The 22034-nt window shown below is 38.5% G+C and overlaps 4 protein-coding genes and 1 long non-coding RNA gene across 6 annotated transcripts; 4 read left to right on the top strand and 1 right to left on the bottom strand.

Moving 5' to 3' along the window:
- The first annotated feature begins 2650 nt into the window (after positions 1–2650).
- On the top strand, positions 2651–5547 carry LOC134816982 (uncharacterized). Its single transcript, XR_010160453.1, has 3 exons — positions 2651–2870; positions 3007–3560; positions 4160–5547. It is a non-coding gene; the product is annotated as an uncharacterized LOC134816982 (long non-coding RNA).
- A 219-nt stretch (positions 5548–5766) lies between these two features.
- LOC134816672 (uncharacterized) lies at positions 5767–7945 on the top strand. 2 transcript variants are annotated; one of them, XM_063825624.1, is made up of 3 exons: positions 5767–6188; positions 6291–6367; positions 6730–7945. In XM_063825624.1, the coding sequence occupies exons 1-3, from the start codon at positions 5786–5788 to the stop codon at positions 6862–6864; spliced, it is 615 nt and encodes a 204-aa protein (XP_063681694.1). In that variant the 5' UTR covers positions 5767–5785; the 3' UTR covers positions 6865–7945. The 2 variants fall into 2 exon arrangements, with proteins under 2 accessions (XP_063681694.1, XP_063681695.1); XM_063825625.1 differs by having other exon boundaries at positions 5767–6179.
- Positions 7946–8326: 381 nt separating this feature from the next.
- On the top strand, positions 8327–10235 carry LOC134816673 (high mobility group nucleosome-binding domain-containing protein 5-like). The gene is made up of 3 exons (XM_063825626.1): positions 8327–8690; positions 8943–9194; positions 9347–10235. Exons 1-3 carry the CDS (start codon positions 8343–8345, stop codon positions 9443–9445), a joined length of 699 nt encoding a protein of 232 aa, XP_063681696.1. The 5' UTR covers positions 8327–8342; the 3' UTR covers positions 9446–10235.
- A 4551-nt stretch (positions 10236–14786) lies between these two features.
- Positions 14787–19330, top strand: LOC134816674 (very-long-chain enoyl-CoA reductase-like). Its single transcript, XM_063825627.1, has 9 exons — positions 14787–14908; positions 15218–15317; positions 15530–15658; positions 16152–16290; positions 16506–16628; positions 17560–17615; positions 18255–18295; positions 18447–18639; positions 18847–19330. The coding sequence occupies exons 1-9, from the start codon at positions 14903–14905 to the stop codon at positions 18972–18974; spliced, it is 915 nt and encodes a 304-aa protein (XP_063681697.1). The 5' UTR covers positions 14787–14902; the 3' UTR covers positions 18975–19330.
- LOC134816675 (uncharacterized) lies at positions 19238–21611 on the bottom strand. Its single transcript, XM_063825628.1, has 6 exons — positions 21442–21611; positions 21046–21126; positions 20332–20437; positions 20086–20175; positions 19753–19855; positions 19238–19571 (listed from the first exon to the last, which is right to left on the bottom strand). Exons 1-6 carry the CDS (start codon positions 21532–21534, stop codon positions 19355–19357), a joined length of 690 nt encoding a protein of 229 aa, XP_063681698.1. The 5' UTR covers positions 21535–21611; the 3' UTR covers positions 19238–19354.
- Between the last annotated feature and the right edge of the window lie 423 nt (positions 21612–22034).

The following is a 22034-nucleotide window of genomic DNA, read 5'->3' on the forward strand; positions in this document are numbered from 1 at the left end:
TTTCAACGCTCATGTGGATGGTTTGGGCTTCCCCAAGGCTCTGTCCTTGCACCCCTGCTATTTATCCTCTACATCTCGGATATGTTATGCAAGGACCAGCTCCCACTGGAATGCAGCTCTAACTCAAGCCTCTTCAAATATGCTGATGATGGAAGCATAGCAGTCTCTCACATAGATCCTATATGTGCTCATCGAATTATGCAGTTGATGTGCAAGTACCTTCATGTCTGGTGCAGTAAGTGGAAACTTATCCCAAACTGCGACAAAAACAAGACCGAGTGTATTATGATCACACCAACATCCTCATCTGCACCTGATGTCACAGCCTTTGGACCACTCATTATCGGCAATAGACCCATAACATATACATGTCAATCAACTGTTCTTGGACTGAGGATAGACGACAAACTTACCTTCAAGAGTCACGCAAAATTTAAATTGAAACAATGCTGGTTTGCCTGGTACAGGATCACTCAAAACTCCACCCGCCACAGAGGCCTGAATGCAAGCTCACTCAAAATGCTCTTCAAAACAGTAGTACTCACAAAACTTCTATATGCCATGCTGCTCCAATATGGCTAAAAGATAACCTAGACACTTTCAAAGACTTCTATGCCAGGGTCCTCTTGAAAATAAGTGGATCCACTCACCATCCTCCCAAAGATTTGACATCTGTCGCGCTTGGAATTCCACCCCTTGAGATATCCTACAAGATGATCACCATAAAATTTATAATAAAAGCACTTACAAGTGACCCATTTATGCAAGGACTCATCTTACAGCTAGAGGAGGCAAAGGCCCATCGATATCAGCACCATATTGATGAGATACGTAAGTTCCTAACGTGGACAAGGGGGTCCAACGAGCTCAACAGAAGCAGAATAGACCTTCTGACTAGTGTCCACAACGGTGTTGTCAGCTACTCAAAAGACGAAATAACCCGCTTTAAATGGACTTCACGTGGAATAAACATCTCCTACTGAACCCTAGAATTAATCCGGGTGAGATACTGGATAATATCGATAAGAGGAGCAAAAAGTTGTTTCCTCGCTATTCAAGCAGGAGCACAGACACTAAAGTAATGCCATGACATCACCTTCACAGCATTCAAGGCAAGGGTTGCCAACAACTGCGACCCTCAGTGTCCGAATTGTCAGATGTTGGACAACAATTACCATCGAATCTTCTCTTGTCCACTGTACCGCTGTTCCTACAGAGAAACCATTCAAGAGCACTCCACTAGTGACCAACCATGCTGGTCTATCTTAAGAGATGGTAGTGATGGCAGCATCACTGCCTTCCGATCTTTAGCACAGATCGCCATCGATGAACTATCATAGAATTGATACTTATACTTATAGTGCTCCTTCACCTCCATCCCCCTTCATGTCCTACATCTCCTTATGACATCACTCCCCCTTCAGCCTCTACTACTCCTTTACTACTCCATCTACTGCCTCATCTTCTGGACATCATTATCTTCTAGTTTAGTTGAGAATTCTCAACACCCACTTCCAAGTCGAGTACTCTCGGCCCACTTAGTCCACATACCTTGCAAACTTACAGCAGGGTATTTGTAATGGTCTAAGTCCCTAATACACGCCAAAGATGGTTCCTCTATACTCAACCGTAGGAGAAGAGAATTAGGTGACTGTATTTTGTTCTAATGTTAATATTAATATAAGTATGTTCTAGTTGTTACTCCTTTTGTTTTAACGTTTTTATGGTTCTCTCCTTAAATTATTTCAATGCAGTCACTCAGATGATTTTTAAATCAGGACACTTAAATAAAGACACATACTCTGCCCACAATAAGGGGCCATAATTTTAAATTATGTAACAGTATAGAATTATTATTATTATTATTATAACTACAGCCACATGATACCACCCCTCAAAAATTTTATCCACGGGCTCTCGCCATTCAAAATTAATCTGAAGATTGGCATACAATCACATGAACATGTCAAAAGTCCATCAGAATATGGCTTGAACCATCAGCTTACTTTTTCACAAGATAGTAAATTTTCAAGGTGATTAGTGTATGCTAGGGAGAGGTCTGAAATGACAACGATCCCGAAATGAATACAAGACACTTGTCAAATCAACAATTCTTTCTTTATATATATTATATTGTTTTCCTAAGTCAGACTGCCATTTTCTGACATTGTAACTATCTTGAAAATAGCCTATGATTCCATATCTAAATATAGATCCATAAATAAATAAATTCTTTTAATATACTGTGTTCTGCCAATCAGTTCTGACTGCTGATATTCTTTAAAATTTAATCAAATTTATGTTGAGTTTTTAATATGACGTATAATTATATTATAGCTATTTCCGTACAGCCTAAGTATGCGCGTTTGAAGAACTATGCACATGCTAGCTCTTTTTATTTTGTTAGTTGGGCGACATCTTAGGTTGTACTGGACCTAACAAGCTTATTATCGGATGTCTACTTATATTTATTATCATATCATTATTCATTGTAATGGCAATAAAATTTAAATTTTGTTTTACTTTTAAAAAATGTTTACTATAATATCAGCACCTATACAATATGTGGTTATAACTTGAATGTTGATTTGGTTTTTTCGCCAAATCAGTCCCTGCCAGTCAACTATTCATTAATTTTACTAACCAATTTATTTTAGACCAATAGAAATATGGGTGGACATGGTGGAGGTGATAAAGATGCTGCAAAAGAGAATTTCAAGAAGAAGAGCATGTTCGGTTTTGTAGTCATGGCTACAGCCATTGGAGGTGCAACCTTCGCTTCAAGGCACAAATGGACTCAACTTGTAATCCGTGAAACCCTTGTCAACCAGACAGCCGGAGGTGCCCCAAAGTATGCTAAAACTGAACCGGTAAGCAAATCTATTCGAAAATTAACTTTTTAACAATCATTTCTGCACTGTAGTAAATTCTATTTTTTAGCTATCTAAAATATAAGAGGTCAAATAAAGCCCATTCCCGTTCGAATTATCATCACTTTGTTTTCAGGTTAATGCATTGTTTAAGAAGATCATTGCATAGTGTTAGAGAAGAATGTTCTGATGTCAGAGGAGGATTCTCTGTAATCGTAATGGTGGATCAACTCATTTCACTTAGAATCGCACTTTGTCTGAGGCCTAAATTATTACTTGAGATTGTGCAATGTAATGTCACTTTTGTATAACTATTTGAATACCTATAATACTGAGATTAACTTATTACAAAGTTTGTGTTCTCTAGTTTTGGAAATTATGATCGTTTCACACGACTCTGACTATCATTGCTTTCATCTAAAAGAAGAATCAAAGTATACTGATGTTCCATTGTTAGTATGTTGCACTAATATCAGTAGATCATCAGAGACATGGTTTATTTTATTAGCCTCGTATTATTTACAATATCTTGATTCCTGAAGAACGAAAAGATTCGAAATTTGTTACTTTTTAACCTCATAATTTGTCTGAGACATATTTCTAATCACAGTAATCTTGAAGTTATAGCACAATGGCAGATAAAGGAGGAGTTCGAATAGATGTGGGACTGATACAGAGGTAGCCAAAGAGGTAATTAAGTTAACAATTTTAAAAGAGCTTGTTATTAAAACTTAAGTTCACAAATTGTGCTGTTTTTTACTGTCCATTTCAATGTGTTAAATCTGAAATCAAACACAAATTTTGAATAAATTTTGGAGCCTGTAACTCTTAAACAAGTGTTTATAACGTTTAAATTGTACATTTACTTAACACTCTTTTAACACTTATAGTATATTTAATAGGCTCGATAGCAGCGGCTTACACCGCTAAACTGAACCAACTCTGAACAAATCAAAGAAACTCTGACATGCTAAGACTCAACACTGATACAACAAACTAGGTCTTACTGAATACTGATATTATATTTCAGACTGATATTATACTACTACTTTCCGCGGACTAAACTTGTTGATACACATCCAGCTGTAATGCTGCACTACATTTTTTAAGATTTTGCTAATATTCTACTTATTATTCTACTTCAGATTATCAATCATTCTTCAGTTGATCATTATCAATTTCAGTGTCCAGCTAAAACATATCCCTGTTTATTGTTTATAAGGTTAGTATAGTTTCTCATGATTGCTAGTATAAGTATTAATTGCATTACTAACCGAAGCTAATTTCAGACTAAGGCTCTCCAGACTGAACTGACAGATCTAGGAAAGCCAGCCATGATTGAAGTTCTGAGGTGTGCAGGTCCGAACATATCCCCCGCTCAATCTACTCTTCTCGCTAAACTAGTTCCCAAGAAACAGACATCCACAGATTGGGTACTTGGTCGTTTCCAGAGACGACCTGGTACTCAGTACTTTTTGAAGGGACTCATGAGAATATTCGACCCTCAACTGTTTGTAATCATGTGAATAGAACTCTGATTACTAGGATTTACAGACGTTTAAAAGTAGGGTTTATAAAAGACTGTCGCATTTCTACAAACACTGAGTTGATACGTTTACCTTAATGGTAGATATATCATGTATCGTATTTAAAACGCAGAGTCAGATTTCAATGCTGGTGCCTGGTTGGTTATCAAACGAATGGTGTGATATATGTAACCAAATTCCTCAGTGCAGTATTTCCGAAATTTCTGCACTAGGTTTTGAACAAAAAAAACTTCAATATCAAATCGATATTAACATATTTTGGTATGTACCCGTATACTCTGATTGAGGAGTGTTATAGTAGGCGTGACTCCAATGGGAGTGAGGCGATCCACATTTTTACTAAAATTCTCCCATAACCGTATGGGTGAACTATTGCCACTCGCAGTTTAGCACTCGAGTGATACTAGACCAGTTTTTTTCAAAAATATGGATCACCTTTAACTCACCTTCATTGCTCACGTCCATGAATTCGCTGTATTACAGTTTGAGTCTTCTTGATTACAGAACCAAGATGCAACCGCATATCATAGGTTTAGAAAGATTTGACTCTTTTTATTCTTAGTTAAAGATTTTTTAAAAGTTTTATATTCTCATGTTTAACTACAGACTATGTGCTAAATTTGTATTAAATTAAAGTGTTTTTTGTCACTTAAGCAGTAAGTTTTAAACTTTGATATGCGATTTTCTTCACCTTGGTGACTCACTTAAATATTAAAATACTTGCAGACATTGCTGGTTGTGATGTACTCTAAAGCATGTCTCAGTATGTTCACTTAAGCTAGATTTTACATGCTGAACATTGTTTAGCATGTCAAATCTAGCTTAAGGGGTCGTTCGCATATTACGTAAAAATTGCTAAAATATTGATTACGTAGTATGTGAACGACCCCTAAGGTATATATATAATAGTCCATGTGATATTATTAAGGTTTAGTCGAAGTGCACTTTCTGGTTGTGTTTTTGTGTAATTTTTACAGAAACTTTCTATTGGGCAATGATTTTGAATTTTGAGCAGGTACAAGTTTTTTTATAGAGGTTGAATATTTGACCAAAGATTTGATACTTTATTTATTGTGTTCTCTCGTTGTACGATCAAAACATTGGTAAAATTTTAAATAATTCATCTAGAATGTGTTTTATTAACTTCGTATAAATATGTTTATTATAATATACTACTCTTCTTGACAAACGCAAGTAAAATATTTGAGATCATCGCTTACGTTAAAATTTCAATATCAATACAACAATATTGAAATGAAGTTAATTTTTTGATATTATCATACTGTTTCTATACAAAATAGTTACCATGACTCACGATGATTCACTAACAAACAACCTCTCATAGAGTATTCGTCATTCGATGACATCATGACATTTATTCACGACATTAACGACGTTGCTCAAGTTGGCAGCCGGGAGCTAGAATCGCTGTATAAGCTTCTAAAAGACCTAGGAAGATCGCCTATGATCTCCAGACTTCAGAACAAAGCTCTGGTACTACCACTCTCACAGGCCGAGTCTTCAGTGCTAAACATGCTGGTTCGGGAAACTCACCGGCCAGATCCAACAGCATACGTAGCTTGCAGTTTTTCTGCAGGAGCACACCAATCCAACTTAGACTATTTGTCAAGACGTATAGAATCTGCACAGAATCCGGTTGACCCTATAAAGCAAGCAATTGTCCTGACGGTTGTAACGGAGACAATGGCAGCAGCTTGGCCGTTTTACGGTAGTGATTCAGAGGGTGTTGATGTGTGGCTAGGTGAGAATGGTATGTTGATGTAGTTTCATATAGAGTAATTTTGATGTTAAATAATATGAAATTTATTGATCCAATTTTATAATTCAATTATATAATTCAACTATAATTCAGGTAAGGAGAACGATTATCAGGAGAAGAAGGAGGATGGGGAGGAGGAGAACAATCAAGGGGAGGAAGCGGATGACCAGGCAAGATTTATGAAATCCATTTTTGTAACTATTATTTTTGTTAGTTCAGTCACATTTAAGTCTAGGTACCGACATGTCCCTCTGTTATAGTCCTAATATCAGAGGGAGTGGTTACTTATAGTTTAGTTTATCAGTTAGTGAAATTAATCGCAGTCTTACGAATCTAGTGCATGTATAGTTTTAGAATAACGCGAGGCTTAATTGATATAAGGCAATTTAATGACTTAAGGTCAACCATATAATGTATTATACAATAGTCCATATATCTCCAAATTAGAGCTCATTGAGTCATGTTATTATTTACTTACTAGATTCTTGTATGACACTATTTTCATTATAAATCTACCAATGATATATCTTAGTGTGCCGGAGTAGAAGTTAGGACTGTGGTTGTAGATAAGAAGGTGCTGGAGGAGTTGGAGAAGGAGGTTAAGAGAAAGAGTGCTACAAGCTGGATTGCTGATAGAGCCCTCAAACGTTTTAGAGGAACTCAATAATAGACTCTGCATGTGTTACCAATTTTTGATCTATAAAACTATTCTCAATATGAAAATGAAGATTTGATTCGGGATTTTTCAAGCCATTATTTTTTGATAATCCAAAATTCCTTTCTATCTGATATAAAATATTAAGACCTTTCAAAGGTAATTTAAAAGCCTGAAAAAATATTCGTAACTAAGATTTGTTTCTAAGGAGAGGATTGCGATAGATATAACCATGACCACTGCTGGACGTTGAAAAAGACTGGTATCCAATCAAAATAATACATAGGTCACCACTTTGGGGTGAATTGAGACAAGTGGAAAAAATCATGGTTTCAATCGCAAACATTCTAATTGGAAATGAAGCTGGTAATCTGTAACATATTTTTCTTAGCTAAAGAATACAATCTTTATTGGGATGAAATATTTTTGGTTCTGATTAAGTTTATAATTATATCAAATACCTTTAGTTTTATCTGTTAGCAAAATGTGCATTTGTAGTTTTGACGCAAGAAAATGGAACTGTTTAGAAATCATTGACAAAATTTACCACCCGCACTTTTCTAATAGACGATGCTAAATTAATGTAATAATGTACATACAAAATCTCAAAAAAATGTAATTTAAGTAGACTTAACGGATAATTTAATTTTCTGGTAAAGTGTTTTGGCTCTGGACAGAGCTGTTATATAGCTGTGACGGGGTATCCACTTTCTACAAGTTGAAATTTTTCTTTAAAAACTTAAGTATAATAGCATGGCCAACAAATGTGGGACCCCGTAACTTACTGCATTGATAGTTGCACTATCATGATAGGCTTCTAAAATTTTCGAACATCTTCAACTTCATTTTGGAAAGTTTATAAATGATTTGAGGTGAAAGACGATGACACCAACTATGAAATATCATTCACCCAGTTAAATTTTATAAATGCTCCTTAAAATCACATCCCTCAAGCTCTCAGTAGTCAGTACGCGACGCCCGGGCCGGGCCGTTGCGTCGGCGTCATAATTTCTCTTAAAAACAATGTCAAAAGATTGTCGACCACACACCCAGCACCACGTGTTGGGTCTACCTCTCCTGGGCCCTGGTATTACACCAGTAACACCTAGTAACACCAGGCAACACCCTAGTAACACCTAGTAACACCAGGTAACACCCTAGAGGGGTCACGTGGGCTCCCATTTGGTGCTGGGGGTGGAGTTTCCCTTCCTTTTGACTTGTTGCTTCTTAGACTCTGACGTAATATTTCTTTAGTGAGTGAAGATAAATTTTACGGCATATTATATATGTGATTGTGATGAATATAAGATTAGAATAATATACCTTTTTATGTGCGTCTGAATTTCAATTTTTGGGTTTCATTGTTCTACTTGCAGACTGTTATCTTATTTTAATTATCATTAAAAGTGTATCTCTTTTAATGAAGCGGCCTCGTGTTAAGGTTACAATATTATGTAACCTTAACACGGTACGCTCTAACTTCTAGGAGTATGCTAAGTCCTGAACAGATAAAGCAAGCTTACCGATTAGCATACGAGTCCACCATACTCCAAGCTGAACTCAAAGATTTAGGTGGAGAAGCAATGGAACGTCTTTTGGCTGACAGACCGTGCAAAACGGAGGCGGAGTTACACAAGTGCACGTGGCTAAGGAGGAGGCGCGAGAAGAAGAGAAGAGTTGACGAGATGTGGACCTACCCGCCGGATTGGGGAGGGTCAGGTGCTCAGTCCCCCGCCAGTTTGACCGAATCAGAAGATGAGGCACTCGTGCTGGAACATTCTGATGATGAGGAAGAATGTGAAAGTGAGGAAGAATGTGAAAGTGAAGAAGAACAGGAAGTAAGTTTAGTTGGATACAAAAATTGCTTTTGTGGCTTCTCTTTTAACTTATTCACTTACAATAGTATCTATCAAATTCTAATGCAAAAATGTATCATTCGATAAAATGGTTATTCAATTGATTGAGTACTGTAGATACTAGATATTATAGTAAATTAGTATTGAAAAATTATATTTATGTCACAACCATCTTTCAACTCGTCTCTCAAGCTAGATATTACTCCTGTTTAAAACAATTCCGTTATATTTCAGACCGAACCTACGTTTGATGCAAGCAAAGAACAGCTAAACCACAGTATCGTAGATGATACCGACCATGGCCATGGTCGGTATCATCTACAATACTGTGGTGAGCCCCCTCACTCGGAGGAAGTTACCGAGCCCCTGTGCTCGGAGGAAGTTACCAAGCCCCTGCGTTCGGAGGAAGTTTCTGAGCCCCCTCAATCAGAGGAAGTTTCTGAGCCCCCGCGCTCGGAGGTAGATACCAAGCCCCTGCGCTCGGAGGTATTTATCATTCGAAAAAAAAATGGTTATTCAATTGATTGATTACTGTCTATATGGTAAATTGAAATTCAAAACTTTATTTATGTCACAACCTTCTTTCAACTCTCAAGCTAGATATTACTCCAGTTTAAAATAATTGTGTTATATTTCAGATTGAACCCGTACTTGATGCAAACGAAGAACAGCCAAACCACAGTATCGTAGATGATACCAACCATGGTATCATGCTTCTGCAGGAGACCCACCAATAAACTGAGTTATCGAGAGTCGAGACCCACAGAGACACGTAAATCAAAAATGAAGGTGGTTTGACATTATTATCAGACACTGTCGAATCTGGTCGCAAAGATTGCCATGGCCAGATTCGACGCTCAAATAGGGAGAAAACGAATTTATGGAGAAACTGAATTTATCGCTCTTAGGGAGATACCAACTCCCACCCACGAAGGGAGAGACTGAGCTCGGAATCTCCTATGAACGAAGGGAGGAGGGACCGAGCTCCCATGCACGAAATCAGGAGGGACCGAGCTCCCATGCACAAAGGGAGGAGGGACCAAGCTCCCACGCACGAAGGCAGGATGGACCAAGCTCTCACGCACGAAGGCAGGATGGACCGAGCTCCCATGCACAAAAGGAGGAGGGACCAAGCTCCCACGCACTCAGCAAAGGCGGAGTTTTCATGCTCTTAACAAAGGCGGAGTTTTCACACTCAACAAAGGCGCAGTTTTCACGCTCTCAACAAAGGCAGAGTTTTCACGCACTCAACAAAGGCGCAGTTTTCACGCTGTGGACAAAGGCGGAGTTTTCACGCTCTCAACAAAGGCAGAGTTTTCACGCTCTCAACAAAGGCGGAGTTTTCACGCTCTCAACAAAGGCAGAGTTTTCACGCTCTCAACAAAGGCGGAGTTTTCACGCTCTCAACAAAGGCGCAGTTTTCACGCTCTCAACAAAGGCGCAGTTTTCACGCACTCAGCAAAGGCGGAGTTTTCACGCTGTGGAAAAAGGCGGAGTTTTCACGCTCTCAACAAAGGCAGAGTTTTCACGCTCTCAACAAAGGCGGAGTTTTCACGCTCTCAACAAAGGCGCAGTTTTCACGCTCTCAACAAAGGTGCAGTTTTCACGCACTCAGCAAATGCGGAGTTTTCACGCACTCAGCAAAGGCGCAGTTTTCACGCTCTCAACAAAGGCGCAGTTTTCACGCTCTCAACAAAGGCGCAGTTTTCACGCACTCAGCAAAGGCGCAGTTTTCACGCTCTCAACAAAGGCGCAGTTTTCACGTTCTCAACAAAGGCGCAGTTTTCACGCTCTCAATAAAGGCGCAGTTTTCACGCTCTCAACAAAGGCGCAGTTTTCACGCACTCAGCAAAGGCGCAGTTTTCACGCTGTGGACAAAGGCGGAGTTTTCACGCTCTGGACAAAGGCGGAGTTTTTACGCTCTCAACAAAGGCAGAGTTTTCACGCTCTGGAGTCTGGACAAAGGCAGAGTATTCACGCTCTTAACAAAGGTGGTGTCTTCACACTATATAGTAGTGTTGAAAGTATTAAAAACCATTTAAAAGAGGTGTTTTCTATGGGTACTCGAACGAAGAGTTTTGTGGGAGTCGCCAATTTCGTTCAACAAAGGCAGAGTTTTCACGCCACTTGATGCAAACGAAAAACCGACAAAGGCGTGTTCCAAAGTCTCCAGAGACGTTTATCTAAAGATAATTGCGGTGCACCCTATGGTGGTCTAAACAAACACCTAGGTACATAGCAAATTTGCAAATCAAGGACCAGTGCATGTCCTATGTGCAGAAATGAAGATGAGACTGTCTTGCACTTTCTCATCTTCTATTTTTTTAAAGACGTGTTCTCTGCAGGTCCGAAGAGATATTGAGTTCCCAATCTCAAAGAGAGACGGAGATATTATGCCAATTCAGTTTAATATTGAACGTAAATTATACTGATTTTGCTTCTGTAGGAGATCCACCAATGAACTAACCAAGCTCCCACGCTCAAATTGGGAGAAAACGAATTTAAGGAGAAACTGGATTTATCGCTCGAAGGGAGATCCCGACCCCCACCCACAAAGGGAGAGACTGAGCTCGGTATCTCCTATGAACGAAGGGAGGAGGGACCAAGCTCCCATGCACGAAGGCAGGAGGGACCGAGCTCTCACGCACAAAGGCAGAGTTTTCACGCTCTCAACAAAGGAGGAGTTATCACGCACTCAGCAAAGGCGGAGTTTTCACGCTCTCAACAAAGGCGGAGTTTTCACACTCTCAATAAAGGCGGAGTTTTCACGCTCTCAACAAAGGCGGAGTTTTCACACTCAACAAAGGCGGAGTTTTCACGCTCTCAACAAAGGCGGAGTTTTCACACTCTCAATCAAGGCGGAGTTTTCACGCTCTCAATCAAGGCGGAGTTTTCACGCTCTCAACAAAGGCGAAGTTATCATGCACTTTGCTAAGGCGGAGTTTTCACGCTCTCAACAAAGGCGAAGTTTTCACACTCAACAAAGGCGGAGTTTTCACGCTCTCAACAAAGACGGAGTTTTCACGCTCTCAACAAAGGCGGAGTTTTCACGCTTTCAACAAAGGCGGAGTTTTCACGCTCTTAAAAAAGGCGGAGTTTTCATGCAGTTTGCTAAGGTGGAGTTTTCACGCTGTCAACAAAGGCGGAGTTTTCACGCTCTCAACAAAGGCGGAGTTTTCACGCTCCGAAGGCGGAGTATTCACGCTCTCAACAAAGGCGAAGTTATCATGCACTTTGCTAAGGCGGAGTTTTCACGCTCTCAACAAAGGCGGAGTTTTCACACTCAACAAAGGCGGAGTTTTCACGCTCACAACAAAGGCGGAGTTTTCACGCTCTCAACAAAGGCGGAGTTTTCACGCTCTCAACAAAGGCGAAGTTATCATGCACTTTGCTAAGGCGGAGTTTTCACGCTCTCAACGAAGACGGAGTTTTCACGCTCTCAACAAAGGCAGAGTTTTCATGCAGTTTGCTAAGGTGGAGTTTTCACGCTGTCAACAAAGGCGGAGTTTTCACGCTCTCAGCAAAGACGGAGTTTTCACGCTCTCAACAAAGGCGGAGTGTTTACGCTCTCAACAAAGGCGGAGTTTTCACGCTTTCAACAAAGGCAGAGTGTTCACACTCTCAGCAAAGGCGGAGTTTTCACACTATTAACAAAGTTAAAGGCGGCGGAGTTTTCACACTCAATAAAGGCGGAGTTTTCACAAACAAAGGGTTATGTGGAAGTCGCCAATTTCGTTCAACAAAGGCAGAGTTGTCACGCTCTCAACAAAGGCGGAGTTTTCACGCACTCAACAAAGGCGTAGTTTTCACGCTCTCAACAAAGGCAGAGTTTTTACGCCCTCAACAAAGGTGGATTTTTTATGATCTCAACTAAGGCAGAATTTTCACGCTTTCAGCAAAGGTGGAGTTTTCACTTTCTCAACGAAAACCTTGGGCCTTGGCTCGTTGTCAAAAAGAATTTGATCGCAAATGGAATCTATTAACCTCTCTGAGTCTCTGGTTTAAAAGGAAAAAGTGTAAGGTAGACTGCAGTGATAGTTGATTTTTATGTACGTAATTATTATTCTTTTCTCTGTCAATGTTGAGTTTAAACTTTGCATTCTTTCGATATTTTAATGAACTGTCCAGAATTGATTTACTAGTGTATTTAATATCGTTAGTTTTATCCGTTAGCCAAACGTATGATTGTACTCAAATACTGTTTCAAATATGAAATATCAAATCAAAGTTACCTCTATAAAAACGGATAAAACTTAACTTATTCGAGCATAAAAGTAATTAGTAGTTTGGGCATGAGCAACTTAGTGATCTTGTTAAATATCCCGGCTCTGGACAGAGCTGTTAGAGCAGTTACTGAGGTGCCCACTTTCCAGTAGTTGACCTTTTTTTCCAAAAATTGAAAAGAAGGATACAAAATGTGGGCGCCTCTGTACTGCATTGATGCTTTCCTGAAAAATTATCGGCTTTTATCCCTGCTTTTATCATTTATTAAAACATCTGTTGAATATTTGAGCTGACACACAATGACACCACTTGTGGTCTAAGATACAAATTAACTCAAAGCTCCCTAAAATAATGTCCCACCCCTCTCAGAAAATGCAATGTATTAATGACTTGAGCTGAAAGAAGATTGTACACCATCTGTGAAATGAGTCAAATTTTTTAACGCTGCATAAAATCACATCCCTCCGCGCCGTACGCAAACAATGTCAAAAGATTGTCGACCACACACCCATCACCACGTGTTGGGTTAACTTCTACTGGGCCCTGGTATTACACCAGGTAACACCCTAGTAACACCTAGTAACACCTAGTTACACCCTAGAGGGGTCATATGGGCTCTCATTTGGTGGTGGGTGTGGAGTTTTCCCTCCTTTTGACTTGTTGCTTCTTAAACTCGTATCTCTGACGTCATTGTATTCTTTCTGTTACATGACGCGTGATTTCAAATGACCCATGACACTGGGAACACTAAACCTGAGTAGCGATAATAAGTATCTATTTGAGTCTTAATTTCTATTTTTAGGTTATTCAGTTCCGTTTAATTCGTTATCACTTTAAATCAGGATAAGACTGAGTGACGTCAAATAAAATACCGCACAGAGGCCAGGCTTAAATATAGTTCTACGCTTGACAAAGGTTACTCTGCTGAAACAGATACTATAAATAGCACTGATTTATGAGAGGTCTAAATTATCAGATGTTGCTCGACACTTTACAAAGATCTAGGCTCTTCAAGGTGGTGACTTAATGTACATTTTACTTTTTACGTCACAATATTTGGCAATACGCCAAGACAAACCTTGTTACATTATGTTGTTCTGGCTAGGTAAAATTGAACTGATCAAAACATTCGCTAGTAATAAATTTCTCGACACATACATATTATATATAGTGACGAATGATCTAAAACGATGTTTTATTCCTTCAAATTTCTGTTACCTTATTCTTGGAATATTGACAAAATATAGCGAGGTCGTGTTAGGGTCTAGGGATCGTTTACATATTAGGTAGTCCAGATTCCCCCTCCATACGCCACTTTACGCAGATATTGTGTAGAAGTAACACTGCTTTTCCACCCCCCCCTAGGTTTGGCTTACGTAATATAATATGTATGAATGATCCTTCCTTAAGATTACAGTACGTATGATACTTTTCTCTCGGCTATTAGCTAATGATTATGTTATTTAAAATTGGCACTTAAATAATAATAAATGGGAATAATGTCTATTTTGTCTGAAGATCGTTATAAACTTATTTTCCCTTTGAAAATACTCGTTTCATTGTTTATCAATTATCATGTGATCACAGCAGCAGCTCTTACATGCAGCTTAAACATTATGTAAATAATAAACTCTCGAATTTGCGCAATTCAAGAAAGTGTATTGACTATTGATCGAATTTCACCAGTAAGTGAGTGTGTACAGTGTACACGCAATACCTACGCTATAGTGCACTGTTATACAAATTAGAATGTGGTAATTATACTCAAACAAGACTGAAGACAGTACAATACATAATGTAATTCCAAGTATTGAGGCAATACTTCCTCAAATGTTTGCACCGATATTTCAGTACGCACTTTCTTACTCAGTTCTCTTTTGTTTTAATATAATACCCAGCTCAGTATACTTGCTTTGTGTTTATTCTAACAATAATACGTTCAGTGTTAGGGCAAAGTTCTGATATAGAGTATGAAGGCAAGTTACTTTATTTTTACTTTATTAGTTATTACCTTGACTTTGTTATTACCTTGACTTTGTTTATAATTCCGGTTGTGTTCGCTGATTTAGAAATAATGTTTCTAACTGTGATCACAGGACATTAATTATTCGTTATCTAGAAAATCTAGAGATTAGATCACAAGTTCTTTCGATTTTGGGCTTTTCTAACTATGTGTGTGTACTGTGTGACTCTACTACTAGTTGCTACTCAACGTAACAGTTTACACTTTACAGTCAACATCACAGTAGTTCCTGACACGCCATAAGAAACACTCTCCCCTTTAGATCGAACTAGCTCACGGTAAAACAGGGAAGACGTTGTTAACAGTCGATGTGACAAAAGAAGACTCAATCCTGGATGTCAAGAAGAAGCACATTAAAGAAAGTAAGTTATCTCAATTCTTGTATTATAGTCTTATATTATTCTAAAACTAGTAAGCTCCGAAAACTGAAGACACAAATTTTGTGTTCTTCTTCAAAGCTGCCCTCAGCGAATCATGTCTACTAATTAATTTTTTGTAATCGATTTAATCAAGTGATGAAATATGTGTTAATTTATGAATCACTCAGCTATATATTTATCTCACAACTCCCCAGAAACACACCTGTACCCCTCGAGAATCTGCTACAAACTCTCACTGAAAGATAAAGCTCTGACAGATGACGTTAAGATTGGTGACATAGAAACTTTAACCGACGGATCTGTTCTCTACTTCAAAGATTTAGGTTTGGTTGTGTTTTTGCAGACTGTTAGTCTTTCTTGTACACTCACAGTTATTTAAATAGATTATTATGGTGAGATCATGCGACTTATGAATATATATGTTGGAGACGTATCTAACTCTGATAATTATATCGTCTTGTTACAAGACTGTCAAGCAACCAGTTGGAAAAACTCCAAAATCACGCCCTGAAAGTGATCCAGTGATGTAACAGTGTAAGGGCGAGGTTTTGGCGCCTTTCCAGGTTTTGAATATATGCGTATTTAGCTATTGTGCTCGACTCTTTAGTCATCATGTAATCTGAGGACAGAAGTTGCGCAATGAAATAGTGATGATTTACACAATTTCACATGAATTGTACGTTAAGTTTGAATAAGAAACTCACACTGACTAATGCTGATTAGCAAGGATTGAACTTAACATCAAATTAGCGACATGCGGCTGACTCGTGTTGACACGGTTTATCTCTAAACTTCACTATCACCACCTCATTTCAGGACCGCAGATTGGGTGGGCCACGGTATTTATAGCAGAATACACAGGACCAATATTCGCATACCTGATATTCTACTTCAGTAGAAATTGTAGCTGGATTTACCCGGACAGCGAGGGAGCCCCTCACAACACAGTACAAAAGTAGGTTTTATAGGAGGTTTCAAACTTTCTATTTATAGCTGCTAGAGTGTGGAGATGACAGAACATCTTCCTACTACTAGGAGCATGGGACCGTCGTGTAACTGTTATTTGAATATGCACTTAAATTATTATCTCAATATTGTCAGAAGTTGAGCAGTTTTGTCTCGAAAAACAAGCAAGAAGATTCTAGAAACGTTTAAAGATAAATATTTCAGTTTGGCATGTGCGTGTTACGTTGGACACTACATTAAGAGAGTACTTGAGACGATATTTATCCACCGGTTCAGTAAGGGCACTATGCCCATTGGAAACCTGTTTAAAAACTGTACCTATTACTGGTAAGTTAGGTGTTGTTTGTCTTCTTGGAAATTAGCAGTTCCTTTTTATAATGTCTTATCTTAATAGAATGTCTTATCATCTAGGGTGCGGCACTGCGGCTGTCCTATGTATGTAATATGTACCATAGAAAACACCCGGCCCTATGAAGTAACTTTTCCATTCTACAAATACATATTGTGATCATGTGATTTTATCGTTATCGAGGGAGTCATACTCATGTCATTATCGTTCCTCAGAATTCCTGATAAACAAAGCTCTAACTTTCGTTTAGATAGATTTTATCGGACTTATTCGGTTATGTCCAGCTCCTAAGCCGGGCCGATCTGAGCTTTATCAATCACGTGATCAGTCACGTGATAATATTACCTGGTCACGTTATGTGACTATAATAGCTCCGCTATGACTACAGCTCCGCGCTATTACCTATTACATTGGATATTGTGAACCACGGATTATAACTGAAGCTAACAATTGAATAATTAGCCGGGTTTTAAGAAATTTGGAAGCGATTCAGTGAGACACGTGGAGCTACAAATGATGGTTCTCCGCTTTGCAAATTTCCATATTTGGCACTTTACTCAGACTTTCTACTCATAAGTCAAAATCACCTGATACTAAGTCTCACCACCACGAAGCGTCTGTTGTCCAATTCTATCCCATTCTTTCCGGAGCTGAGTTTGTCAAAGAATGCAACCCTACGGAAATAGAAGCATTCTTACAGCTCCAAGTTTACAGAACAACTGATAGATCACAGTTGCACTCCTGTTTTCGAGTGGCGGACCGAATTCCTAACCCTTTTCCTATTCGTAGTTATAAGGCGCTCGGGATCGGGTCGAGATTCGGTCCGATTAAAGTTTAAACCTATTGAAATCTTTTTTAAATCTTTCATCATGATGATTTTTCATTTTACCCCAATGATTTAATTTTCAGGGGTTTCTCTTCACTTATATCCTATTTCATCAACCATCCTCTCTACACTGTGCCAAGTAAGCTTTGTTTGTTTATAGAACCCGTCCCCAATCTCGTAAATTGGAAAATTAATAAAATCAATACTGAGTGTGAATACGGGTGGTACCTGCAAGTGTATTTAATCATTAGGCATTTAGGGTTCTGTAAAACTGCAGTTTAAGTCCTGCTTTTGCACTCCTCTCCTTTGCAACTGTGCAGCTCACTGCTCAGTTTCGCTTTCGGTTAGCAAACTCATTAATATGAGTTTCTCAATGCAAATATGTAGTCTGCTAAAGCATTAACTCCACAGCATTTTACGATATTGTTAGCAGTCAATACATGCGCGCAAACGCGCATGCGGCTAGTCTAATCGAATTTCTGACGTACGACGACGAAAAAATCAGTTTGAGCCCTTTTTCTAGATCTTTCCTTTTGTGACGGCTCACGAATGAACTTACACATGACACCATACGTAACCGCGTTACGCGTTACGTGGTAACGTTATCGCGTGAAAAAGCTAAACCACTCTGCGCTGTGGAGCCGAGATGACTCAGTCACGGGACCAAGCGTCACATTGCATTGCGATGTTAAAGCTGCTGAAACGTTGCCAATTCGATGACGCTAAACGCCACAATGTGATGACCCTGTGTTTTTGACTAACATCAAATATCTTTCAGGTACTGAAACACAAGTGTACGTAGGACTGTCAATATACTTCGTAAGTTAATATGAATTGATATCAGATTACTCTGCCACAATTTTTCAAATGTCTCAATTTGACTGCTGGCTTGCGAAACGTCTGTAGACTGTACTTAAGTCGAAAATTTGTATTTTATCAAAATATATAACTAAAATCCTGTCATTTTCAGTTTGGAGAACTCGGTAACCTGTCCACTCACTTGGCATTCAAGAACATGCGCCCGGCTGGAAGCAAGGTCCGAGTTATCCCCAAGCCGAATGGAAACCCATTTTGTGCTTTGTTTAACCTAGTATCCTGCCCTAATTATACTTATGAGGTTCTAAGTTGGGTCGGATATGCTGTGATGACTCAAACCTTCTTCTGTGAGTATTATAACCCAGGCATTTTTATTTTTACTTTATTTCCTGAGGATTGTCATTCTGGTTTTAAAACTGAATTTGGGTAGAAAACAAAATTATACTCTAATTTGTAGCTCAAATACGAAAATATCTTACAAATAAATAATGAATTCTAATAGATATTTCTTCTTTTAATGTAGTACACAATTCTGACAATTTTTTGTTCTTCAGCTGGTTTATTCGCACTGGTGGGTGGCGCTCAAATGTTGCAGTGGGCCCTTGGAAAACACCGCAACTACAAGAAAGAGTTCAAAGATTATCCCAAGAACAGAAAAGCTATGATTCCATTCATTATGTGAAAAACTTGCAGATGTATGTTGGATAACTGTGACTAGGATAGTCTGAAAATATTATCCGGCGTTTTGATTTTTACTTTGTCATCCTTTAGTTTAAATCTTTATTTGTGCGTAAATCGCTGAGCGATTGCAGCATGTAATGTGATCCTTTTACGTTTACATAAGGGCGGCAAAGTTTATATATATATATATATATAAATACTTTAAGGAGCGGTATATCTTGTGTTTTGTTATTTTTCTTGATTTGTTAATTGTGTTTCAGATGAAATTAGAGTAAAGCATTTTTTATTGTCATAGTTAAATAGACTCTGTTCTGGTTAACTGGCAAGGATCAAAATTGTTCATCTGGTGATTCAATCACGTGATAGAGTTCCTTCGTCTTCTCAGGGAGGAGTCTGCAACATATCCACATAAGTATCCAAGGCACTGATTACAAATTCCTCACTACTGATAAATTGTTGTCCGTAGTTGTTTGCGGAGGAGATAGCACGTGCGATAAGAGACGATGAAAGTTCGTATTTGTTGGATGATTCAGTGTGTTCGGCGAGCAGTTGGAACAGAGCCTCGCAAACCCCTCTGTCGCACACCGAGCCTAGTTCCCTGAAGTTAAAGTTTACTTTTACTGTTCTATGCCAAACATGTGACAGTTTAAGTGCATCTGTTAAAACATATTCAGTACCTGTTCAAGCTCGACAGTATAATTGATAACATGTAATCACGTCGTCGTAATGGGGATAATAAACAGGCATTGCAAACACTACAATGGCACTGACACACACACCTGTACAGAAGTTCTGAGTGTTTCTTGTAATCATGACACACTAAACAAGTTAGAACGTTGTTGTAGAACAGTTGGTGAGGTACAGCGTCTAGCTCCTTGCAATCTGTAGATATATCTGGTAAATGTGGAGCTACAGTGTAGCTGCTACACCCTGCTGGGGAGGTGGTACACGTTTTGCTGTAAACGTGGTTTTAACTATTATCACTGACCGTTGATACAATGGTAGGATTGCGCTTCCAACTACGAGATGGGCCAGTTTAAACCATAAATGGGATTTGTACATAATATAATATTATTAGAAAATAATTAAAATGTTGAACAGCAAACACTCACTCAGCTTCTCAAGGAGTCGTTCTGCAATTATTGGAGGTAGACCATTGCATAAACCTTTCAGCAGTTCGTTATGAAGCTTACCAGTCAAACCTGTAATAAAGATGAGTGGTTATGTCCAGTTTTAAACTCTCATTGATTAAGGGGTACATTCTTTTCTATGATTTTCCATCAGATTTGTTAAAACCTTAGCTTTTTTGCAGAGGTTTTCACATTTTGGCACTGAACAAGTCCCGGAAATGAACATACCTTTGTCTCGAAGTATTTTGTAAGCGCTGATAACGTTATCTGAGAAAGCTGGTCTGGAGTGATGTGTCAAACAAACCAGCCTTTGAGCTCTAACGATTACACTTACCTGAAATCATGATTTGATAACAGATATGAACACGACGGCACGTACTTTACGTACAACGTTTTTTAACTGCATGCAGGGCATGCACAAGCCGCCGGCCGCGCGCGCGTGATAAACTAGCTGCTGAAATACACAATAATCAGTGTGGCGACTGCCATAATCAACATATCTTATTTGGACTGGCAGTTGCACTGGCAATTCTATCACACAGCGTGCTTGTTGACGTCTGTTTGTCACGTTAGTTGATACCATACACTTGAATGTATGTTGTATGTGACAGTGCTTATATGATCTATCATAAACATCCCGCCAAAATAAACAAAACATTGTGACTGTTACGTTCTGTAAACTGTTAATGAAATTAATCCAACTTGGTCCTTCGACATCTCTTCTAAATCAAATCACCTACTCAATTTTGATTTTAGTACATTAAATTTAATTATGATATTCTTGTGGGTGTAATGGTTAAACATATCAAGTTTCAGGACAACAGTAAACCACAAGGATAAACACCAAACAGTGAGTCAATCCAAAGCACCAAGTCACGTTTTTGTTCAGCACTAAATCGATAAAATAATTCAATAACATCGTAATGTTCACACTTCACTTACTTCTTCTACAAGTGAACCGAAGTGTTGGCTCAAGAATGCTATCGGATCTTTGGGACGATTCTCCACCAGTAACGATATAACCTGAAATCGTAATTAACTTTAACTAGCATTACACAGTTACATAGCGTAACATAGCGTTACAAAGTAACATAATTGTACTCAGAATCAGAAAGCGTTACATTAGATGAAATACATATCGTGTCAAAGAGTGTGATCCGGAAACGAATCGTTAACTGATAAATTCAATCACCATTAAATTACCGGTTGCGTATACGAGAGGCTGCAGATACATGGGATTGGGATCACGTGAACCATTCTATACCGGGTTTATTTTCTTCTATACTATGCAATCGCTTCGCCTCAGAGGCCTGTGTGTACTGGTTTAACTGTACTCACATCTCTCATAGCGTTGTTCACACCAGACTTTTCGAAATACTCTTCTGGATCTGAGATCTTCTCAATAGTACTTTTCTCCTTTTTGTTCATCATCCTGTACAACCTTCCTTGTAAGTTATCTACAACTCAAACTACAAACCAATTCCTGTATATGGTCAGTATTAGTTATAATGGAGATAGAGGGAGGGTTCATTATTCCACAGATATGGGTAAATATTACAAAACCTTGCTTATTAGATTATTGTATTGGATGTTTTTAATTAATTACGTATTTGATGTGGTGTGTGTGTGTATAGGTGTGTAAAGTATTTTGTAATGTATTGTACCCGCTTGACGGGTATTGCGGTTGCATACACAATAGTGACTTTAATATAACTCAACCGTACGGTTACAATAACTTATTGAACTTGATCAGAAGTAAAACTCATTATTAACCTAATTAAAATACTTCTCCGCACTATTTAATTGGGTAAATAATGTCATGATGACAAAAAGTAATCAAAATGCATCATCAAATCTTCAATATTCATTAATTTATAAAACAGTAAAAGTTCGTCTAAAAATCAAGTTAGAATACCATAAAAATAGCACGC

The sequence above is a fragment of the Bolinopsis microptera genome, chromosome 6, assembly GCF_026151205.1.
Source record: "Bolinopsis microptera isolate Bmic1 chromosome 6, MBARI_Bmic_1.0, whole genome shotgun sequence".
In the NCBI taxonomy this organism is placed as follows: domain Eukaryota; kingdom Metazoa; phylum Ctenophora; class Tentaculata; order Lobata; family Bolinopsidae; genus Bolinopsis; species Bolinopsis microptera.